Source organism: Euleptes europaea, chromosome 7 (genome assembly GCF_029931775.1).
Source record: "Euleptes europaea isolate rEulEur1 chromosome 7, rEulEur1.hap1, whole genome shotgun sequence".
Lineage (NCBI taxonomy): Eukaryota > Metazoa > Chordata > Lepidosauria > Squamata > Sphaerodactylidae > Euleptes > Euleptes europaea.
Window position 1 is genome coordinate 89351288 of NC_079318.1, and position 15958 is coordinate 89367245.

The 15958-nt window shown below is 49.0% G+C and overlaps 1 protein-coding gene across 1 annotated transcript in view; it reads left to right on the forward strand.

Moving 5' to 3' along the window:
- The first annotated feature begins 2768 nt into the window (after positions 1-2768).
- The window catches only part of ACKR1 (atypical chemokine receptor 1 (Duffy blood group)), a 35531-nt gene continuing 22341 nt past the window's right edge, over positions 2769-15958 (forward strand). Inside the window, exon 1 of the mRNA XM_056853477.1 lies at positions 2769-2888. Coding sequence (XP_056709455.1) covers positions 2769-2888 — 120 coding nt within the window. The remainder of the gene's footprint in view (positions 2889-15958) is intronic.

The window sequence follows — 15958 nt, forward strand, 5'->3', positions numbered from 1 at the left end:
TGATGGGTAAGTGGGGTTGCCAACCTCCAGGTGGCGGCTGGAGATCTCCTGCTATTACAACTGATCTCCGGCCAATAGAGATCAGTTCCCCTGGAGAAAATGGCTGCTTTGCTAACTGGACTCTATGGCTTTGAAGTAGGGCTGTCAATTCGGTTCGGCCCGAACTGAAAATCAGCCGAATTTCCCTTGATTCGGCGGTTTTTAGTTCGGACGGATCCGAACTCAAAACTGGCAGGAAACCGGGGGGGGGGCGAATTCAGCGAGTTCGGGAGTTCGGCGAATAAATTCGGCCAATTCGGCCGTCAGTAAGCAGCATAACCGTCAGTAAGCAGCATTCTCCTCCCCCGGCCAATCGGTGGCCAAGCTGGGTCTTCTTCTCGCCAATCAGTCAGGATTGAGTGCTGGAGGAATCAGCTGATGTGCGGCCGGCCGGGGAAAGAGAGAGAGAGAGGGAAATCCTCATGTGTGTGTGAGGGGGTGCTTGTGCACATTCGCTCCTTTCCGTGGCTGCAGGGGGCGCATTTTTTGGGGTACCGACCCCAAACTTTCAGGGGATATTCAGACAGGTTTTTTTAAGAGACCACCCAAGTTTTGTAAACATTGGGTCAGGGGGTCCCGAGATATGGGCTCCCCCCCTTTTTTCTTTCCATGGCTGCAGAGGGCGCATTTTTGGGTGTGCCGACCCCAAACTTTCAGCGGAGCATCAGACTAGGCTTCTTAAGATACCCCCCAAGTTTTGTAAACATTGGGTCAGGGCCCCCCGAGATATGGGCTCCACCCCTTTTTCCTCTCCCCCCTTTTCCATTTTCGTGGCTGCAGGGGGCGCTTTTTTGGGGGTTCAGCCCCCAAACTTTTGTCATAGCTTCAGAGAATCCCTCTTAAGAGACCACCCAAGTTTTGTAAAGATGGGTTCAGTGGGGGCTGAAATATTGGCTCCCCCCCTTTTCTCTTTCCATGGCTGCAGGGGGCGCATTTTTGGGTGTGCCGATCCCAGACTTTCGGCGGAGCTTCAGTCAAGGCTTTTTAAGAGACCACCCAAGTTTTGTAAACATTGGGTCAGGGCCCCCCGAGATATGGGCTTTCCCCTTTCCCCTATTGGGATGAATGGATCACCCTCGAGAGATGCATACATATGGATCTTATATTGGATACAAATGGAATCATATTGGATTACCCAGCCTCCCAGCTCCTCCTGCTGGAACAGAAGACAGCCACAGTAAGACCCCTTTGGGGGCTTTAATCTATATTTTTTCTTTTCTGTGTGTGTGTGTGTGGGGAAAGCAGAGTCTGTGTGTGTGTGTGGGGAGGGAGCAGTTTCTGTGGGTGGGGGGGGGAAGCCAAAGGGGGCTTTTGCCGGTTCTGCCTGGGGTGTGTGTTCCCCCTCCAGTCTCTCTCTCCCTGGTTTGAGGGGGGGCTTCATTTTTATTCTTCAGGTTTTTCCTCATTCATAAGATCAGTTAGGTTATTGATGCTTGCTCAAAACTGGTTTTCAAATGGTGACTTAAAGAATGCATCTGCCTGGTCCCAAGTCCAATGCAAAAGGAGACATTCCACCCCCTCCTGCTCATTATGCATAGCTAGCTGCCTCTGTCCCTTTCCATGGTATGCAAACTCCCAGGTGTCAGGTGTTGCTATGCACTGTTGCAAAGGTTTTGCATTGCATGCTTGTGTTGCTTTGCAGTTGTATTGTTTTGCAAAATTCTTCACACCTGCCCCGCCCTTTGCATATTTGCAAAGGGGTTGCTCTGCAGTTGTGTTGCTTTGCAAAGTTCTTAGCACCTGCCCCACCCTTGCTCTCATCAGCTGTTTGTCGGGCCGGGAGCTTTGTGCGTGGGCAGCAAGCTCTGCGGAGAGATCCACATTAAGGGTGGGGGGGACCCCTTTCAGGGCCCATATCTCAGCCCCCCGACCCAATCTTTACAAAACTTGGGGAGTCTTTCAATATACGTCCTTTGAAGCTCTGCTGAAAGTTTGGGACCTCTAAGCCCAAAAATGCCCCCCCCAGAGCCGCGGAAAGGCGCGGTTGTGTTTTTAATGGCTTTATTCGGCCGAATTTTTTTCCCGAACTTTGAATTCCCGCCGAATTGAACGGATCCGAAGTGGGGGAGTTCGGACTTCGGCACGTACCGAACCCACAAGGGCCAAATTCGGCCGAATCCGAACTGTACCGAATTTTTTTTTTTGACAGCCCTACTTTGAAGTCCCTCCCCTCTACAATCCCTGCCCTCCCCAGGCTCCGCCCCCAAAATCTGCAGGAATTTCCCAACCCAGAGTTGGCAACCTGTCTCCCCTCTGCAATGCCACCTGTCTCCCCTCTGCAGTGATGGGCTATGATGCCCCCTCTCAGGTGGCAACTGGTCTTTGCTGTCAGTGGGTGTAGAATGAAGGGACACCCCCCACCCTCCGCTGATTTACAATCCCAGCATGTTTCTGCAGCCTGCCTTCTCCTCCCCCGAATACTAACGGCCTCAGTGGCAGCTGTTTGAATGGAACTTAATTAAAAAACAATCGCAGCCCATTTCGGAGGCGAGTGCTAATTCAGCCAGATCAAAGCGCCGCTATCAGGGAGTGACGGCTGCTCCTGGTGGGCTTGGGGCGGGAGGGGGGCTCATTGGGAACCTCCTCACAAAGCATGCGGGAGGGGGGGACACATGGCTGTCGCCTCTTCCTGGAGCCTGCCAGCAGAAAATTTTAAAATAATGACAGGAGGAGTAGATTAAATGCACGAGGAAAGGGCGGCAGCTGGGAAGCAGTAGCTTCCAGGCACGATGGTACGAAAAGGCCTCTTAACCCAGTACACTGCCTCTGACGGTGGGGAGGACAGGAACCTCCTGGGAAAGGCCTGGAGTGTGGAACTTTGCAAGTTTGGGCACAAGGGGTTAATGCCGGTAAGGCAACTGGGAAGTCCTGGGTACAGATTTCCGCTTGACCTCAGAGCTGATATGATAACCATCTTCAAGTACTTGAAGGGCTGTCGTATCAAGGATGGTGCAGAGTTGTTTTCTGTTGTTCCAGAAGGTCGGACCAGAACCAACGGGTTGAAATTAGATCAAAAGAGTTTCCATCTAGACATTAGCAAGAATTTTCTAACAGTTAGAGCGGTTCCTCAGTGGAACAGGCTTCCTCGGGAGGTGGTAAGCGCTCCTTCCCTGGAGGTTTTTGAGCAGAGGCTAGATGGCCATCTGTCAGCATTGCTGATTCTATGACCGTAGGCAGTTCATGAGAGGGAGGGAATCTTGGCCATCTTCTGGGCATGGAGTAGGGGTCATTGGGGGTGTTGGGGGGAGGTAGCTGTGAATTTCCTGCATTGTGCAGGGGGTTGGACTAGATGACCCTGTTGGCCCCTTCCAACTCTATGATTTTATGATTTTGTGTTGTCTGCATGGCATTGGACTACTTGGCAGTTTAACTGGTCTTGCAGGATAGTTGAGAGGGTAAATTGTGTGTAAAGTGACGTCAAGTTGCAGCCGACTTACCGCACCCCATCACGGGCTTTTCAAAGCAACAGGTCACAGGTGGTTTGCCGGAGGTGGTTTGCCATTGCCTGCCTCCGCATAGTCACCCTGGACTTCGTTGGTGGTCTCCCATCCTAGCAGTAACCAGGGCCAATCCTGCTTAGCTTCCGAGGTGGGACTAATCTCAGCCATCCTGGTCAGGGTGAGGATAAACTAGGGATGGGAAAACCAGACATGCCACTTCAGAGGAAGATTAAAAGTCTAGTTAACAATGCTATGCTTTGGGGGGGCTGTGGCTCAGTGGCAGAGCATCTGTTGGGCACACAGAAGGTCCCAGGTACAATCCCCAGCATCTCCAGTTAAAGGGACTAGATAAGTAGGTGATATACCTGGTCCTTTTAACTGGAGAAGCCAAGGATTTAATTTGGGACCTCATGCATGCCAAGGAGATGCTCTGCCACTGAACTAGAGCCCCTAAAACACACACGTGAACATATGAAGCTGCCTTATATACTGAATCAGACCACTGGTCCATCAAGTCAGTATTGCCTACTGAGATTAGCAGCAGCTCTCCAGGGAGACGTCTTTCACTCCCTCTCCTACCTGATCTTTTTAGCTGGAGATGCCAGGGATTGAACCTGAGACCTTCTGCATGCCAAGCCGATGCTTTACCACTGAGCCACAGCCCCTCCCATCTAGTTGGGCCATCAGGCTCCAGAAACGTTGCCAGGAAAATGTGCCAGTCATAGGGACTAGAAGCCTACTTTTAAAACCAACGCGTTATCTGAATTCCACATGCCATCTACCATTCTTGTAGAACTGTGGCGGGCGCGCAGCTCTGATAAGCTCCAGATCCTGCAGAGAAGGACTTCGGGGTGGGGGGGGCAGCAATGCCACCTCCCTGGCTGGAATGCTAGGAAGCAGATTATTCGGCTGCTCTGATCGGAGAGGGAGGTTAGGTGTAAATCTGCTGGGAAGGAAGGACGAATCAATGCGTGTGGGCATGAATTAATTGGGCTTCTGGAGGACTTATTTCTCCTCCTCCCCCCCCCCATTTAAAAAAATGGCTTCAGCCTTGCAAATAATATTAAACTCCTGCCTGCCTGCCCCCCCACACACAATCCTTTCATCTGCCCCCACACTTCTTTCCCCCCCTCCCTTCTGTTGTATCCATCCCTCTGTGCAAAGTGGCGGCACGTGAGCCGCTGCTAGGAACGTTGTGTGGTGTTGCGCTCCCGAAGTTGAAAGCCGTAGGCTTGGCCTAGCCAAGCATGGTGCTGGGGTTAAGGGCGGAGGAGTCTAATCTGGAGAGCTGGGTTCAATTCCCCACTCCTCCCCATGAGCGGCAGATTCTAATCTGGAGAACCGGGTTCGATTCCCCACTTCTCCCCACGCAGCCTGCTGGGTATGGTTGCCAGGTCCCTCTTTGGGAGATTTCTGGGGCGGAGCCTGAGGAGGGCAGGGTTTGGGGAGGGGAGGGACTTCAATGCCATAGAGTCCCATTGCCAAAGCGGCCATTTTCTCCAGGGGAACTGATCTCTGTCGGCTGGAGATCAGTTGTAATAGCTGGAGATCTCCAGCTAGTACCTGGACGTTGGCAACCCTACTGCTGGGTGACCTTGGGGTGGTCACAGTTCTCTCCGAACTCTCTCAGCCCCACCTACCTCACAAGGTGTCTGTTGTGGGAGGAAAAGGGAAGGTGACTGTAAGCCACTTTGAGACTAGTGTTGCCAGTTCTGGGATAGGAAATACCTGGAGATTTTTTGGGAGGAGCCTGAGGAGGGCAGGGTTTGGGGAGGGGAGGGACTACAATGCCATAGAGTCCAATTGCCAAAGCAGCCATTTCCTCCAGGTGAACTGATCTGTATCGGCAGGAGATCAGTTGTAATAGCGGGAGATCTCCAGCTACTACCTGGAGGTTAGCAAGCCTATTTGAGGCTCCTTAAAGGTTAGGGTTGCCAGGTCCATCTTCTCCACTGGCAGGAGGTTTTGGGGGCGGAGGCTAAGGAGGGCGGGGTTTAGGGAAGGGAGGGACTTCAATGCCATAGAGTCCAATTGCCTAGAATCGGTTGCACATGTTCTTTTGCATCGCCTCCTTGATCAGAGAATCCACCTTAAGTTCACCAACCCGTTGTTCACTGGTAGGGAGTGGCACCCAGTTGAGCGCGAGGTAGCCTTTCTTATGTCTACTCAGGCTGTGGCCACAATTGACCATGTAGCCAAGTTTTTGCAATAAGCAATGTGGAACTGTAAAAGATACTGTAAACATGAACAGGCGAGTTCTGTTGAGTAAAATTGTATGATTATGTTCCTTGCAGGTATTGTATTTGCCAATAAAGGTTTGATTGATTGATTGATTGATTGATTGAGTCCAATGGCCACAGTGGCCATTTTCTCCAGGGGAACTGATCTCTGCCAGCTGGAGATGAGTTGTAATAGCAGGAGATCTCCAGCTAGTACCTTGAAGTTGGCAACCCTAGCACAGCCACGAATATTATCGGCTGGCCTCCCTGTTCTCCCCCCTCCTCTGATATTATTGATCTCAACTGAGGGGTAACCTGCTGTGTATGTCCGGCAACATGAGTAGTGTTTAGGCGCCATCTGTACTGTAGTTTTTAAGTTTTTTAAGTTTTAAATTGGGACTTTATTGTTTATATTTAGATTTTGTGGTTAATTTTATTATTGATGTATTAATGTATGATGTTACCCATCCTGAGCCGGCTTTGGTCGGGAAGGGGGGGGCTATATATCACAAAATACATAAATAAATAAAAAAAAGAAACTGAAGCAGTCGGTGGGGGTGACCACAGGGAAACGTCCCTGCATAAAAGGTAGGGTTGCTAACCTCCAGGTAATTGCTGTGTTCCGTATGGAAAAATACCGAAATAATGTTCATTATTTTGGTATTTTTCCATACGGAACACAGCAATAATTATACACCGATTAGCACTGGTTACCAAACCTCCAGGTAATAGCAGAAGATCTCCTGCTAATACAACTGATCTCCAGCCAATAGTGATCAGTTCAGCGGGAGAAAATGACTGCTTTGGCAATTGGACACTATGGCATTGAAGTCCCTCCCCTCTCCAAACCCCTACCCAAATCCTGCCCTCCTCAGGCTCCGCCTAGGGTTGCCAACCTCCAGGTACTCCACAAGAAATAAAGGCTCAGTGCTGTAAGGATAATTGGAGCAACCCAAGACAGCACTATAACAATATAATGCAAATAAGTGAATTTTATAAAGTGCTAAAGTGAATAAATATATACAACATGTAATGTAAAGGTCTTTGATTCTTTCAAATTATTTTTAGGTTTCAGTTATTGGAACACTCTGTCCTTTTGGAGACCTTGATACAAACCTTTGCGGTCCCTATGAGACAACACCTACCGAGGCACACATATATATATATTTATTATTGATACAGGTCACCGAAGAAGCCATATGCGAAACGTGGTCCCGATCTAGACGACATGTCTGACATCTTTTTCCTGTGGCTTTGCTCCAATAACCGAAACCTAAAAATAATTTGAAAGAATCAAAGACCTTTACATCAAATGATATCCTAATTGGTCATACACTTGGACTTACCTGTTGAATTAGGATCTGTGATATCCTTTGGACAGTCATATTTATTGGATTGCTTTTTGTAAATTTTGTATCTGGTTGTACTCCTATTTGTACATGTTGTATATATTTATTCACTTTAGCACTTTATAAAATTCACTTATTTGCATTATATTGTTATAGTGCTGTCTTGGGTTGCTCCATCCTCCAGGTACTAGCTGTAGATCTCCTGCTGTTACAACTGATCTCCAGCCGATAGAGATCAGTCCGGCAACCCTAGCCCCACCCCTGCTTAAAACACTTTTTGCTACTGACTAGTCTTCCTGACCTCACCTCTTCCTGCCTGTTAGCAAGGATTTAAGGGGTTGGTATCATCCCTTCCCCTTCCCTCCAAAGTACAAACACCCACAAAGAAGGATTTTGCCATCTTTGCCATCCCAATACAAGCTTGCTTGCAGAGTGGACTTCAGTTTGATCAACAGGACAGGAAGTCATACAAAATACATTCGACCGCTTCCCATCCCCTGGGGCCAGGCCTGAACTTTCAAGAGCCAGAGAGGCATAATTCACTGCATTAATCATGGCTCCCATTTCAAACTCCCCCGTTCCCGCTCCGAAATCATTTCCCATTCACTTTCAGCCGAAATAAGGTCAGAGAAAGGGAGGGACACCCTGCATTTCGGGGTGCTGGGTGCCAACCCGGAGACGTAGCCTATTACTGTAAAATAGGGTTGCCAACCTCCAGGTACTGGGGGAGAAACAGGCACCTCTATACTAATACCAAAGGTTAGGAAAATAGTATAGGAGCGAAGAACATTTACAAACAAGGTGCAATTTATATAAGCTCCTGAGATACCTATATACATACAATGTACAAACTCAAGTAACCACACTATAACTAACACACAGTATGAACAAAATATACAATCAAAGGGCAAAAAGTCTTTCAAAGGTCTCCGCAGAGTACCAAGTAAGTAATATGAGTTCAAGTTCAATATTCAAGATGAATGAGAAGCCACAATCTTCAATAGGACACGGCCGTTTCAAATTCACAATAATGTAGAATCCGTCTTCAGTCCTTCAGAGAATTGCTTCTAAAGAGTGTATAGTCATACACAATCATTTTCATATCCCACGCAGGGTAAGTATAAATCAGGTTACTATAAGACGTCCAAAAGGTACTTCACATCATGCTGCACAAGACCTTTGAAAGACTTTTTTCCCTTTGATTGTATATCTTGTGCATACTGTGTGTTGGTTATAGTGTGGTTACTTGTGTTTGTACGTTGTATGTATATAGGTATCTCAGGAGCTTATATAAATTGCACCTTGTTTGTAAATGTTCTTCGCTCCTATACTATTTTCCTAACCTCCAGGTACTAGCTGGAGATCTCCTGCTATTACAACTGATCTCCAGCCGATAGAGATCGGTTCCCCTGGAGAAAGCGGCCGCTTTGGCCATTGGACTCTATGGCAGTGAAGTCCCTCCCCTCCCCAAACCTCGCCCTCCTCAGGCTCCGCCCCAAAAGCCTCCTGCCGGTGGCAAAGAGGGACCTGGCAACCCTACTGTAAAATATTGTCAGTGGAGAGGATACCGCAGTATTGTATGACACATCGCTTCTTGTGCACTCCATTTGCCACCCCCTTTTTCGCCACCTGCTGTGGGGGGTCACAAGAGACGGATGGCAGCCGCCGAATTATGCCTGACGCAACATTTTCCAGCATTGATTTGGAGGCTCTGGCTCGGGTGGGAAAGTTGTTTGGAGGGAAGAGGAAAGATGGCAGATGACCGGGCTACAAACCTCGTAACTGCTCGCCTCCCCTGCTTCCAAGATAGCATCCGATGGGCAGAACCAAATGGCCGAACGAGCGAAACAAAATGGCGGAACGGAACTGCATCCCGATCAACTCCGTGGGGGCACAAATATGAATGAGGCAGCAGCAAGGGCTTGTCAACTGGAATCACACCCCATTGCACTCCTACTTTAGGGGAGGGGCTGTGGCTCAGTTGTAGAGCATCTGCTCGGCATGCAGAAGGTCCCAGGTTCAATCCCCGGCATCTCCGGTTAAAGGGTCTAGGCAAGTAGGGGATGTGAAAGAGCTCTGCCTGAGACCCCGGAGAGCCACTGCCCGTCTGAGTAGACAATACAGACTCTGATGGACCAAGGGTCTGGTTCAGTATAAGGCAGCTTCATGTGTTCATGTGTTATATTCAGCTTATCTTAATCTTCCCACCAAAAGTTTGACTCCTTTGAAGCCGTTTCCTTTCCCTTCTTTGGTCCAGTGCTAGGCTTTCAGTTCACCTGCCCACAGTTGGCAAACCCCAACTCTCGGCCCCAATTCCCCATCGTCAAGAAATTGAGGAGCAAGAGAAAAAAAATATGGGAGGAAAATGGCCACTGTGGTGACTCTCTAGGAATTTCCCCGCAACTCTATGGTCTGTACCATAGAGATTGGAGGAATTCCTAGAGCAGCACCCAGAAGGGATGTCACGTCCTCCGCAACTCCACTCTCCATAGGCACCACCCTCAAAATCTCCCAGCATTTGCCACCCTAAAATATCAACAAGCTACCTGCCCCCCAAATCTCTCTTTTTGCCCCACTGTGTATTGTTCGTCCTCTTTCCTGAGGGCAGGGAAGCCTCTCTAGGCTGCAGACTCCGTGGTCAGCTCCCATTTTGAAAGCGGCTCATGCTAGCCGGTTTCTCTTTGTGGATTCGATCACTCCCCGGTGGCTTCCTGAGGAAGCGGAACAAAGCCCTTGTTTTCCTGTTAAAAATAATCATCATAATAAAGCAAACCTATAAAAAGCCTCATCCCCACTGGAGGTTTTCTGTTACCTTGAAGATTGATGACCTCCTCCTCTCCCCCTGGACACCGCGCTCAGTTACCCATCAGTCACCGGGCTTGAAACGCTTACCGTTTCCCTGACCTGCAGGGGGGCCATCTGTCATTCTCCATAATAAAACAGGAATGGGAGTTTAATAAAGGAATAAATAGCAGCAGATCACTCGGTAAAGATGCTATAACTTTTATTCCCGGCCATAAAATCGGCAGAGGATGTTGGTGGCAACTAAGGCAGGTGAACATGGGAGAACAGGGGGCCGAAGCCCGGCGTAGACCGGAGGGAGGCTACAGTGGAGTGGAGTAGACGGACTCACGGGAAATGTCACAGGGTGACTGACGCATGCGCAGAGAAGGGCAGATGAACACACCGCATGCGTCCCTGTATGTGTCACAAACGGAACGGGGGCTCTGTCCAAAACGGCCAACAAGCCCCCTAAAAACAACCAACCAACCCATCAGGATTTTGTAAGGATTGCTCTAAAATGGGGCCAAACCGTCTACCCGTTCCAGGATGGGTCGATCCAGGAGCAGAGTTCTGACATCACTTCCCATGTGGCCGGAAGTAATGTCAGCACATTGTTGAGGACACTCTAGCATTCTGGGGGAAACTCAGTGGTTAAACCACAGAGTTTGGTCTGAATGCTAGTGTATCCCTGGTGATGCGCTGATGTCATTTCTGCTCGCATGGGAAGTGACATCAGCATGTCAGGACGCTGATGCTGCCCCCCATTTTTGCCTTTGTTTTTCTCCTGCTGCCTAGCTGAGTGGTGGCATGAAGGGCCACTGGGGGGGGGGACAGGGATCCCCCACCCCCAGTGGGAACATGGGAAACCTACTAATGAGCCAGTATGGTATAGTGGTTCAGAGCAGGTGGACTCTAATCTGGAGAACCGGGTTTGATTCCCCACTCCTCCACATGAAGCCTGCTGGGTGACCTTGGGCCAGTCACAGTTCTCTTTGAACTCTCTCAGCCTCTCCTACCTCACAAGGTGTCTGTTGTGGGGAGGGGAAGGGAAGGCGATTGTAAGCCACTTTGAGACTCCTTAAAGGTTGAGAAAAGCGGGGAGTAAAAACCAACTCTTCTTCTTCTTCTTCTTCACTCCGATCTTCCCTCCTTGAGAATTCACCTGGATGCCCAAGAGTCCTTATCTCCAGCGAAAGGTGCTGAAGAACCTCTTTCCAGCTACCTGTTGCCCTCCACATTTTCAAACTATGGAATCTTGAGTTCAGAAATACCTCTTTGAATCCAGCTAAGCATTTCTGTAGGTATTCAGCCTGCCCTTGAAGTGGGCAGAAAGCAAAGGAGAGGAGAAGTAAGAGGAAGGGAAACCGACGAGACCGATGGCGTTCTGTAAAAGAGTCGCTCTTTAAAAGAGACCCAAAGGTGAAAGAGCAATTTGATAGTTAGTAGAGTTGTGTAAAAAAAAAAAAAAATTCCATTGCTTTATGATTCTGGGATTTTTGCTCTGCCCTGCATTTACATGGTGGGAAGTGCCATCAAGGTGTATCCGACTTATGGTGACCCCATAGGGTTTTCAAGACAAGAGACAAACAGAGGTGATTTGCCATTGCTTGCCTCTGTGTAGCAACCTTGGATTTCCTTAGTGGTCTGCCATGCAAGTACTAACCAGGGCCAACCACAATTAGCTTCCGAGATCTGATGAGATCCGGCTAGCTTGGGGTCAGGGCGTGGAGAGAAACAGGCTAAAGAATATCAACAAATGCTGATCTTCATCATCAGCCATACAAGCCACCTAGAAGACTTCTCTAGTGATCCTCAGTCATTGCCAGGCATGGTCCTGGGCCTTTCATGTCAAGGCGCCCAATGTTTGACTCCTCCAGCGTGGTGTAGTGGTTAAAAGCAGTGGTTTGGAGCAGCGGAGTCTGATCTGGAGAACCGGGTTTGATCTCCCACTCCTCCACATGAGCGGCGGAGGCTAATCTGGTGAACTGGATTTGTTTCCCCACTCCTATACATGGAGCCTGCTGGGTGACCTTGGGCAAGTCACAGTTCTCTCCAAGCTCTCTCAGCCCCACCTACCTCACAGGGTGTCTGTTGTGGGGAGGGGAAGGTAAGGTGATTGTAAGCCGGTCTGATTCTTCCTTAAGTGGTAGAGAAAGTCGGCATATAAAAACCAACTCTTCTTCTTCCTAAGTTTTATTTTAATTTAACATTGATGTGCACACATGCTTCATAATATTGCGAGTGCTTTTATGCCGTGTTTTACAGAGAGGCTCCTGCAGATCGACAAAACATCACACCAAAAGAATCTTGCCTGTAGAGTCCTGTTAAGACTCTTATTTTTTATAGTGTTTTATCCCTGTGCATGTGTATATCGGCAACGTGAGGAGGGGAGAGGCATAGGAACCAAAGGAGCTGAAGAAGACATTGTGCCTAGCCGTCTGTGCAAAATTTGGAAACAAAGAAAAACGACACAGCAGAAGGTTCCTTATAATTGGTTCCGTTTCCGAAAGAAAGCCCGTGTGCACACTCAAGGACTTGAAAGTCTGAGAAGTTCGGAGGATGAGAATTTCAGAAGCGGCTTTTATCGATCGGGCGGTTGCAGAGCTGAAGGCAGAGGGATCAGAGGGGGAAAGGCAAGGCAAAGGTGAATGGACAGCTGTAAAGAAAACACAAGCCTTGATTTCCTCTTATTGCCGAGTCGAGAATCTGTAGACGGATAGGTCTCGAAACGAGGAAGATAAAGCCTTTACCCTGATAATCTTCTCGCACGTCATCCCGGTAAACTAGCTGGCCGATCTATACTATGGATAATATCACGGCACGTATGATGCTGGGGGGGGGGGCGGAAGCCGGACGCCAAGACGAATGGGCTAATTATGGCCCATGATTGCAGTGATATATTTCCAATAGCAGAAAGGGGAGGGGAGAGAGAGGAGGAGGAGAAAGCAAAGCTTTTACTCGCTTCTTGAAAGGCCGAGCCTCCCTCGCTGTAAATATTCCAAGATATTCAGGCACTGAGGGCCCCGTTCACATCCAGGAGTGGACCGGGAACTGAGGAAGAGGAGGAGGAGGAGGAGGACGAGAAGGAGGAGGAGGAGGAGAGGAGGAGGAGGAGGAGGAGGAGAAGGAGGAGGAGGAGAAGGAGAAGGAGAAGGAGAAGGAGAAGGAGAAGGAGAAGAAGAAGAAGAAGAAGAAGAAGAAGAAGAAGAAGAAGAAGAAGAAGAAGAAGAAGAAGAAGACAACGACAAGCAAGCAACTAGGTTTAATGTCAAAGGCGAGGGGGTAGAGTAAGCCTCCCCAGTCCAAATCTGAACGAGCAGCTTGAATGTTTGGCAAAATGTAAATCTTGGCAAAGGCTCCTTTTCCCTTTCCATGCCATAGCTCAAACCAAGCAGGTATATTTCATCACACATAGTCCTCTGTGGTGAGACTAGAACTGACACCCAAGCAGGTAGGGGGACATATCCGTTGCAGGACTGTACCAAGATGCTTGTCACTGAAGCAAACCCGCTTACAATCCCCTCCCCTTCCCCTCCCCCTCCCCACAACAGACACCCTGTGAGGTAGGTGGGGTTGAGAGAGCTCTAACAGAGCTGTGACTGGCCCAAGGTCACCCAGCTGGCCTCATGTGGAGGAGTGGGGAAACAATACCAGTTCACCAGATTGGTCTCCACCGCTCATGCGGAGGAGTGGGGAATCGAACCCAGTTCTCCAGATCAGACTCCACTGCTCCAAACCACTGCTCTTAACCACTACACCATGCTGGCTCTCTAACCACCTCATGCCTAAGAAAGAATTCATAAAATGAGGAAGACCCATAAGGGTCCGGCCAATGTAATTGCAGGTACATACAGCTTCTGGAGCTACAACCAGTGTGGCAGAAATCTAGGGTTGCCAGTCCTGCTCCAGGAAATGCTGGGAAGATTTCTGAGACAGAACCTGGGGAGAATAGGGTTTCATGGGAATGTGACATCACTTCTGGGTGGTGCTCTCTATAGGCTCTATAGTCGTTATCACAGAGACTTGAGAAATTCCTAGAGTGGCATGGAGGATGTGATCTTACTTTCAGGTGTAATGCTGATGGACTTGACATCACTTCTGGGTGAAGCTCAGAGACAGGGGTCCCCGACATGGTCAACTTGAAGTTTTCCTGCTAAGAAAAACAAGGAAAGGTTTATTCTACCACCAAGGCCGTACTTACCAACACCTCCAGTTGGAATATATGATAGAATCATAGAGTTGGAAGGGACCACCAGGGTCATCTAGTCCAACCACAATGCAGGAAATTCACAACTACTACCCCTCACACCCTCAGTGACCCCTACTCCATGCCCAGAAGATGGCCAAGGTGCCCTCCCTCTCATCATCTGCCTAAGGTCATAGAATCAGCATTGCTGAAGATGGCCATCTAGGCTCTGCTTAAAAACCTCCAAGGAAGGAGAGATTACCACCTTATCTTCTTGAAGTCCCCTACACAAAAAGAAGGAAGAAAGGATTCATATCCTCATTAGGAACTTTTCAGATTTATATACAAGGACTTTCTCCTTTTCCCTTTTTTGTCCTTCTGCTCTATTATCTCCTGTTAAGTTTATGCATTATAGAGCTACTACAGTTTCTCTAGTTGGTGTGTAGATAGGAATATATATGTGAATGTATAATTGGATTGTAACTATTGTAACTGTGACATTATATTATACACCGCACTTGTCATACTTATAATTATGCTTTGTATTTTGTTAGTCCCCCTCATGGCGTCCATGGGCACCAAGGATGCCCTACGACACCTTTCCTGGCACCTGCCAAGGCTTTTTGGAAAGTGGGCAGGGCGAGGTGGGGCTTTTGCTCAGCTGGGCTTCCGATTGGCCACTGGAGATCTGGAAGAAGAAGAAGAAGAAGAAGAAGAAGAAGAAGAAGAAGAAGAAGAAGAAGAAGAAGAAGAAGAAGAAGAAGAAGAAGAAGAAGAAGAAGAAGAGGAGGAGGAGGAGGAGGAGGAGGAGGAGGAGGAAGAGGAGGAGGAGGAGGAGGAGGAGTTAGTTTTTATATGCTGACTTTCTCTGCCACTTAAGGGAGAATCAAACCGGCTTACAATCACCTTCCCTTCCCCTCCCCACAACAGACACCCTGTGAGGTAGGTGGGGCTGAGAGAGCTGTGACTTGCCCAAGGCCACCCAGCTGGCTTCGTGTGGAGGAGTGGGGAAACAAATCCAGTTCACCAGATTAGCCTCCGCCGCTCATGTGGAGGAGTGGGGAATCCACCCCGGTTCTCCAGATCAGAGCCCACCACTCCAGACCACTGCTCTTAACCACTACACCAGGCTGGCTCTCTTTAGACGTTGCTTTGGTAGCAGCTGCCACCACATCACAAGGATCTTCAGTGCGTGGCTGACAGGAAGCTGCGTGTAAAGAAAACGTTTTAAATATTTCAATACTTTAAATAATAGGCTCATTTTAAAAGGCATCTTGTTAAACACAGCTTCTGCCTGAAATGTTGAAAGAGTTACTGTTAGTGTTATTCATGACCTCACTATAAGAAGGGGTAAGAGATTGCCCAGTGCCACAAGGCAGATGGTAAACCTATAGCCATGTTGTCTCCTGCTCTCAGTGCCACCTTGGATATGGCAATTACCTGAATACCACTGCCTCTGCCAGTGTGGGGATGCAACGTGCCCTCTGACAGGTCTGCCAAGGTCACATCACAGACTGAACCACCAGACCCTCGGTCCATCGAAGTCAGTATTGTCGACTCAGACAGGCAGCAGCTCTCCAGGGTCTCAGGAAGAGGTCTTCCCCATCACCTACTGCCTGGTCCTTTTGACTGGAGATGCCGGGGATTGGACCTGGGGCTTTCTGCATGCCAAGCCAGGGTGGTGTGGTGGTTAAGAGCGGTGGTTTGGAGTGGAGGACTCTAATCTGGAGAACCGGGTTTGATTCCCCACTCCTCCACATGAGTGGCGGAGGCTAATCTGGTGAACCTGGTTGGTTTCCCCACTCCTACATATGAAGCCAGCTGGGTGACCTTGGGCTAGTCACAGCTCTCTTAGAGCTCTCTGAACCCCACCTACCTCACAGGGTGTCTGTTGTGGGGAGGGGGAGGGAAGGGGATTCTTGCTTAAGTGCTAGAGAAAGT